General features: G+C 43.4%; 1 protein-coding gene across 1 annotated transcript; it reads left to right on the plus strand.

Moving 5' to 3' along the window:
* The first annotated feature begins 499 nt into the window (after window positions 1–499).
* On the plus strand, window positions 500–1231 carry LOC128709519 (muscle-specific protein 20-like). Its single transcript, XM_053804523.1, has 3 exons — window positions 500–541; window positions 640–972; window positions 1040–1231. The coding sequence occupies exons 1-3, from the start codon at window positions 512–514 to the stop codon at window positions 1229–1231; spliced, it is 555 nt and encodes a 184-aa protein (XP_053660498.1). The 5' UTR covers window positions 500–511.
* The last annotated feature ends 6926 nt before the right edge of the window (window positions 1232–8157 follow it).

Consider the following 8157-nt stretch of genomic DNA (forward strand, 5'->3'; position numbering starts at 1 on the left):
AGCGGGTGGGATTGGTCAGTTGGTAAGATGCCCCAGAAACTCCTCACCGCACCCCACCCAAAGGCAAGACGAGCATCGGATGGAAATAATCGACAAACCCAACGGTCCGTTCCCTTTCGTGGATGAGTTGTTGGTGTAGGAATGAGATCTTCGGGAAAGAAGCGAAAGAGCAAATAAGATGATCTAGATGAAACGTGGACGTTAAAGGACGCTTTGCCCCCCACCCATCACCGCGCCCTTCTTCCGCGCCTTGATGTCAGTATTAAATTTCGGAAAAACAAAAGCGATCTTCGATCGTCGTCGTTTGCGAACGAGCCGCAAAATGGTGGCAGTGCGCAAACGCGGGCGCATGTTTTTCCATCACGCGCACAACGGACGGGAAAGCAAGAAGTTTAAAAGCATTCCTACTGCCCGGACCACTCATCAGTATACGGGCGACCGCAGCTTGGCACAGTCGGTGAGCAACGAGAAGGAAGAGTACAAAACGTGACGGTTAGTGCGCAGTAACACAATGGCTTTGGAGCGTCAAGTTCGTGCTAAGGTTTGTAGTGCTGGGTGGTGAAAAGCCGCGTGAATAGTGTTACTATGAGGCAATGACAGGTTACTAATGTGAGGTTGTCTTCCGCTTCTCATCTGCAGATCGCTGGCAAGCGTGACCTGGAGAAGGATAAGGAAGCTCAGTACTGGATCGAGGAGGTGCTCGGTGAGAAGTTCCCGGCCGGTGTCCTGTACGAGGACGCCCTCCGCGATGGGCTGATCCTGTGCAAACTGATCAACAAGCTGGAACCGGGCGCGGTGTCGAAGATCAACACATCGGGCGGACAGTTCAAGATGATGGAGAACATCAACCTGTTCCAGCAGGCGATCAAGAAGTACGGCGTGCCCGATCTGGACGTGTTCCAAACGGTGGACTTGTACGAGAAGAAGGACATCGCGCAGGTTACCAGCACAATCTTCGCCCTGGGACGAGCAGTAAGTTGTGGGGGCTTCTTGGAACAAACGACTTATGTACTAATGAGCTATTCGCCTTGACTTGCAGTGCTACAAGCATCCACAGTTCCAGGGACCATTCCTCGGACCAAAGCCGGCGGACGAGTGCAAGCGCAACTTCACGGACGAGCAGCTGAACGCGGGGCAGGCCATCATCGGGTTGCAGGCGGGCACGAACAAGGGTGCGACCCAGGCTGGTCAGAACATTGGCGCCGGTCGTAAAATTATTCTCGGCAAGTAAGCGTAAGCGAACGTTGGCCCGAGCACCGGTCCGGAAATTGTGTACAAACGCCATCCACCACCACATCTGCACACATACACAGAACCACACACAAACACACAGACACACAAACATTAGCACATGAAGTATCCCGCGACATACATAAAGTGTCCTCTCCTAACTCCTATCCCCCACCAGCTCACTAGCGAGCGATCGTTACAAAAAGCATCCACATTTGCGAGTGTGTAAGATAATAGTTGCAGGGAGTAGATGAGAAGTTTGACGCGAGAGAACAGGTAGTAGACGCGTGCGTGAGGACTCCAGGGGACTGTAGGTGGTCTCCAGAGACCGACTGCTATGAGAACTGGTATTATTGATACGGCGTACGGCATTATACACCTTGAGTTTATATTATTCAACTTCCTACCTTCATGCCTCATCCCGAACTGGTGAGGAAAAGCGGGAATCATCGGTATGTTTTGTAAGAGGGCAAAAATTCGTTGATAATTTATCTGTAATAAAATTAATACTATTTCGTAAAAAAAAAACAAACACCCAGAAAACACCCACGGAAAGCTGTTTGGTTTCGCGATCCCTGTACAATAGGGTGTGAACGTAATCTCCAAAGCGTTGGCCCACTTAGGATTGCATCACCACTGTCCGCGGCCTAGCAGCACGAGCGGTAGTGTCGCGCCCACGATCACGATCTCGGGCAAAGTGTGCTTCTGGCGGGTGCGAGTTCTACATTTTTGACAGCTCATAAACATCGTCCTCGAACAGGCGTGAGCAGGCACGTTTCGCAAGGTGTACCATTTCAACGGCGTGTGGGACCCACGATCTTTCCAGTCCATTTAACCGCGGTGGTAGGGCAAATAGGAAACGGCAAGCAATACGCGGGTGGAAAATTTCTCTCCCGTCCAAACCGCACTTGAAGCACGCCGACAAACACGCTCTCGGCCGCGTGCGTATATCATGCTATGTTGTTCTTCTCTGCCGTTTGTTTGCTTTTCCTTGGATTTTTGCTTTTTTGGAGGCCACTGGTGGTGGACCTTCGACTAATTATACGCTTTCATGGCATGGCGTTTCGAGCGCGCAGGTTGTACAGCTCGTGTAACGCTTTCGACTTTCGATAGTCGGTAGGGGAGGTGAAAGAAAGAAGAAAACCCCGTACGAAACTACTGCTCAGGAATGTCCACCCCGTGCACGGAATAAGAAATAGGTTTGGCCGGTTGGAAATGATTTATTTACATTTGCAACCGGCCCGTACATCGATCACCGTTGCAAACTGGACCCGATCCATGTGGTGTGGTTTTTGCAAATTTGGAAACCGAATCGCACGATTGAACTTTCCTCCCGCGGTTAAAATATTGTTTAGGTTATCGGATATTTGTTTACAGCAAAGGTGGTGTAAGGGCCTATACCGAATCAATCTCGCCGGATCGAGCAGCGAAACATGCCTCCTTTGTCAGAAAGAAATGCGTGGAAAAGTTATTCAAGCAATGGGAAATTGTTTCTATTTTATTCCCGTGGAAAATTCACGACCAATGCTGTTGAAAGGGACCTCTAGTGGGAAATAGAGAAACCTATTTAGTACGGGAAAGGTGAGGTTAATTTTCCACTAGATGGTGCTCACAACGGCGAAGAGAATTGTTTATTTTCCATGGGAAAACAGGAAGCCAAAAATAAAAATCGGTATTTAATACTTTTCAGTTTAAATTGATGATGAGGTATAATTTTGGGGAGGAACATTACATTTCATTAAAAATTTAGAATTCTGTAGAGGTGCAATCCACCCTGCTCATTGCGATAATATAAGCCAGCAACAAGATAGCTTTATCACATGACACTCAACCGTTGCCGTTTTAGTTGAGTTCTATTCGCGATTAATTTACAATGTGGATAAGAAGCTGCAAGCGGATGTAATATACTATGATTTAAAGGCAGCTCTTTACACTATTGGAGCGACAAAGAAGAGCAAATAAGGATGTGGGAAAAATGTGATGGATTGGTTGTAATTATATTTGGTTGAGTGAACTTACGGAATTAACTTTGGACAATACTGATCTTAATCAGTACGTTGAGGAAGTGATTGTATTTCGCAATCAACTCCTGAATATTGCGTAGAATTAAAGGTTATTTTTATAGCTCTAGAAGATGCATCACAAGCATCTAGTAGGCTTCAATATCCGGGACAAGATTTTCATCCTCCAATTCCTTGGTCTCGCGGATGACATCTAAATCACCGGACGTATGTTCTGACTAAAGATTTGATTGATGATAAATGCGATGAAGACGAAATATCTGCTAGTTGGGGGCTTTTGCCGAGGTAGGGCTCGCCTGGGGAGTAGAGTATCAGTTAACTGCGGTGGTCTCGAGGTAGTAGAGGAGTTCTGCTGTAGATGACTTCTACGATTGTAACTTCAGACAATAACTCAAGCAACGAAATTCCAAGACGCTTTGCAGTTGGAAATCGTGCTGAATATGAGACAAATTCCTATGATCCACATGAGCGACGTTGTCCCTGATTGCGATCGACGATTTTGAAATTTGGCAGTTTTGAGGCTTCAACTGCCATTCCAAGAGGTCTTCAATGAGCTCCTTCCAATTAATGATGATTCCGAACTTATTCCATATCAGCCGACCTCGTTAGTTGAAACAAGTATAGCAAAATTTGTCGGAGATTGGATACAACCAGAGGTAGCCTGGAATTTCCTGGAAACCTCAAATCCTCAACTTAGAGCCCTTATAACTACCCTATCCGAGAATATTGATTAGTAAGACTCGCTAAAAAGGCTAACTTCAGTAAGTGTTACTTAAAAAAAAAACATTTGACTATCTTTGAATTACAATTATAACTCTATGTTAGTGATCAAAGCAACCAAATGAAAGTAATTGGTAAAATAAAGCGACAAATAGAAATATCATTCTTTTATTATTTCTACCATTTACGCGAAAAACTCTAGATGAGATTTGATGCACAACCTACAGTGCGTTAAGTCGTACGCTACTGGGCAGAGATCGAAGAATTCCAGATGAGATCGTAGCAATTCATCCCAAGAGATGTAGATGTAGGAAGCAACTATAAATGACTGATAAAGTTTGCTAGTCATTTCGCAATTTATTTCCAGGGTCAATAGGTCCAGTGACTTATTGTGACTCATTGAGACGAGCATCTAGTGCACGTTAGTGGTGTAAGCTTGAATTTAATTGCTTGTCTGTAATAAACTGGCTAGCACATGTTTCTTTCAGCACGAATTCTACATTAATCCACCACACTTTCAATGGTTTGCCGTGCGTTTGCTTCGGGCATGCATTTATACTTATTTTCCTGTTGCTCACTAACACAAGTGTGCGGTTCTATTTCTGTTGCATACTGCATTATTTCACCTGCAGATTTTACGTAATATCAGCATTACTGAAATCATCTCTCCGCGTGTATCTACACGTCAAGGTAATCGTACCGTTGGAATGTACCACAAGTCCACAATTTGTTTGCTTTTGCCATCTCACTCTTTCTCTCTCTCTCTCTCTCTCTTTCTCTCTCTCTGTCTATACGATGCGAATTACTAAAGAGCAGGAGAGGGTGGAAAGAGTCAGCAGAGGCTAAATGGCTAACCGACCGGTAAGATCATTTCGAACGCATACGAACGATTTGTTTGGTGAAGTAAACAAGCACAGCTTTAAACTGAGAAGACCTGATGATGCCTAGTACAATACTATGGGACAGGGCAGAAGCGGACGTTGCGACGACAAGAAAGGGCAAATATAATTTTAGCAGGTGAAAAAGAAGTATTATAAAATGGGAAAACACGGCGCGGTTATTTTGAGCAGCATATCGTCATTTTTCTACATCGGCCGAAAATAGATTTCACTCCACTCCAAGTACAACCTCGGAACCTCGGCCCCAACGGTGTCGTCCTTACCGCTTGCGCTTCCTCCTCCATAGTCCTACGCCGTTTGGGCAATATTGAGGAAAAGTAAAACCCACAAAGTATTGGGAAACATTCTTGGGTGGTCTAAGGATGGTTGCAATTGAAAACGCTTACCGGTGTGTTCGGTTGAAAATGGTAACAAAATCAAATCTTCCAATCCTTTCGAGAGAGCGAAGAAAAGATGGGTAACATATCGCCACCCAAAACTTTCCCTTTTCTCGAACGACTGTGAGCCACACCTCGAGCACAATCAGACTGACTGTCGGTGTGTTTCTCACCTTCCCCTGGTTTCCCCCCTTGCAATCACGTCTCGGTAATCACGGTATCCCCAACGAACTGGTCGATGTCCACCACGCGCCCGGCTGACATTTATTCGTGCCATTTTATTTCACATCGGGTGTCATTTTCATAACGTCGTGAAGAAAATCGCGTCATAGAATGTGCGCACACTGGCACACAAACACACACACAATCGTTGGTCGTTGCTTACAATGGCACGCGTGGGATTGCCTCGTGTGGTACTGGACACAGAAAAAAGAAAGGAAAAGCGAAACAACGGAAAACATTCTACTCTGTCGGTTATGAATCATCCGGCTATGATTATTCACTTGCCAACATACAGTTCATGAGGGAAAGGTGGTTGTTTGGGAGCTAGTGGGCCAACCGAGGGAGGTTTATTTTCGTATGTTTTCTTAGTGCACTTGCGGTAAGGGAATGTTTCAACCCTTCTGTATGAGGTACAGACACAGAGACACCGAAGGTAGATAAACAAACATTTGGGATATTTATGCAAAAGTAAACAGAATAAAACCTAATTGGACTGAAAGTTGAAATTACAAACATAGTAAAAAGATATAAAAGAAATTAAATAAAAATACAATAACACCAAATAATATCAAGGAAGATTAATAATAGACAAATAAAACGAAAAACATGAAAGAAATATAGAAAAAACAAGGCAAATAAATACATGAACAGCAAAAACTATTAGTAAAACTATTATTAAAAAAATTTAAGACAATAAAAGATAGAAAATCTGTCATTTCGTAAAAAGGAAAATCAGAAAGGACAATCAAATCAATAATAAAAACATGAAAATAAAGCAAATGCTAACCAAAACAGAACGATTTCAATAGAAAATAAAGGCTTAATTAAAATGTCACCATTAGTGTTGTGCTTTACGAATCTTTTGAGGAGAGTCATGCAAATCAGGAATCGACTCTTCTAAGCCAAATGAGCCCTCATGGTTCATGATGGTTCATGAATCTGTGAAGTTTCTAGAATCTCTAAAGATTTATGAATCATTGGAAAGAAGATTTAGAATCTTTCGCAGCAACTCAAAGAATCATTCAGATTCATGAGTCGGAATCAGATTTACCCAACATTAGTCATCGTTCAGAGGGTTAACTATTTTCGTTTGACCCTTTACTCATCTTACCCCTTGGTCAACTGTGCGTTATTTGTCAGCTCGAACGTCGGCTGCATCACAATGGGTTGTTTTGTTTTCCAACCGTACCTCGGTTGGTGAATCACACAGCGGTGGAAAAGCGTTTTTCCACGTAAGAAAATCTCGCTCCATTATGAAATGTGAATGATTGGGACGATGATGGGCATATAATTTATGATAATTTTACAAACCAGAACAGAAAGATATCCGTATTCGCTCTTTTTTGAAGAGAGCGAGAGAGATAGAATGAGGAGAAAAAGGAAAAGGAAAGGGAGAGAGAGAAAATGTTGCTCGACAGAAGACGTGTGAACAGGAATGACATACAGCCCGGGAGATAGGTTTAATTGGGAACGCATGGGTGGAAATGTTTATGAACACGATCTGAAAATGAAAATAAGCACTGGAAATTACACTTAAAGCAGACAAAAATATGATCGTTGCATTAACCAAATGTCAAAGGGTCTCAAACGATCATGACGGTGTAAAATGTGGCACAAAATAATGCGGAGGTGAAACGATTGCTTTCCTCACTGGTTTCGGTTTGGTGGTCACCGACGGTCAGAGAACGGCCACTCAGCCGTATCTGGCAAATGTAATGGATAATCATCCTTTCCGGGCAGTTAAATTGTTTAGCTTTTGGCATGTTTGCTCGCGCATTTTCCACCCTGCAAGCACGATCATCACGTTTCGGGCGATCGGGATTGATCAGCGAAATGTGAAAAATACATATTAATGTGAGGTAATTTTTCTTCCACCCCGTTTTCGATGCTGCGTTCCATTAGTTGGGTCACAAGTGGGAGGAAGCTTTGCGAGATGAGTTACTCGCAAGTGACAGGAACCGAGCAAAGAAAGACCGGTACCAGAAGCGCTACGCCGGCGAATTGGTTCGAAACGCTGGCGAGGAATTTTCTCCTGCGGAACTATTTTTGGCAGATGAGACCGGAGATGTATTTTTAGTGGAGCTCCAATTTTTTCGAGAACCCACCGGCGACTCAGCGCGGCCACGACGTTTGCTTCGTACGCGTACGAAACGATCGGTTTGGCGATGGTATGGCACGAAACGCGGGGTTGCAGGGATGCTTTGTAGGGAAGGGAGCTGACGAACAGTTGACCGATGGGTCTGCATTCACCTGTACTCAGTGTGGATGTGGCGTAGGTATAGCTGGATCGGTTCACCGGTATTTTTAATAGCCTAGCTCAAGCTGTTTAGTGTTTAAGCACAAGACTTGTTTAAGATTAAACATCAAATCTTAAATGTAACATTATTTCACTTTTTTCAAATAGTGTATTTTTTTTATGCTAAATGTTCTTTGCTTTTTATGCTAAATGCTAAAAGGAATTTTATTGTTAAAAAAATAAGAAACTATTTTACTGTACTTTTTAAAGTTTAAAAGCTAATTACTGAGATAATGCAACTACTGAATATTTCGAAATATTCTAACAACTGCTTGAAAAGTGCACAAATGCTCAGTTTTGCATACATTTAGGAGGAATGGAACAATTTCCCACAGGCATGTCTTTCTCAAACAAATTTCTTCATCTCGACACACTGTAAACAAGGAAATTCC

The sequence above is a fragment of the Anopheles marshallii genome, chromosome 2 (genome assembly GCF_943734725.1).
Source record: "Anopheles marshallii chromosome 2, idAnoMarsDA_429_01, whole genome shotgun sequence".
NCBI classification, from domain to species: Eukaryota; Metazoa; Arthropoda; class Insecta; order Diptera; family Culicidae; genus Anopheles; species Anopheles marshallii.

What these genes read in the sequence shown, in the direction of transcription:
- LOC128709519 (XM_053804523.1), top strand. Translation starts at nt 512, where the DNA reads ATGGCTTTGGAGCGTCAAGTTCGTGCTAAG. An exon ending in AGCGTCAAGTTCGTGCTAAG is followed by an intron (nt 542 to 639) that starts GTTTGTAGTGCT and finishes TCTCATCTGCAG; the next exon opens with ATCGCTGGCAAGCGTGACCT. An exon ending in TCTTCGCCCTGGGACGAGCA is followed by an intron (nt 973 to 1,039) that starts GTAAGTTGTGGG and finishes CTTGACTTGCAG; the next exon opens with TGCTACAAGCATCCACAGTT.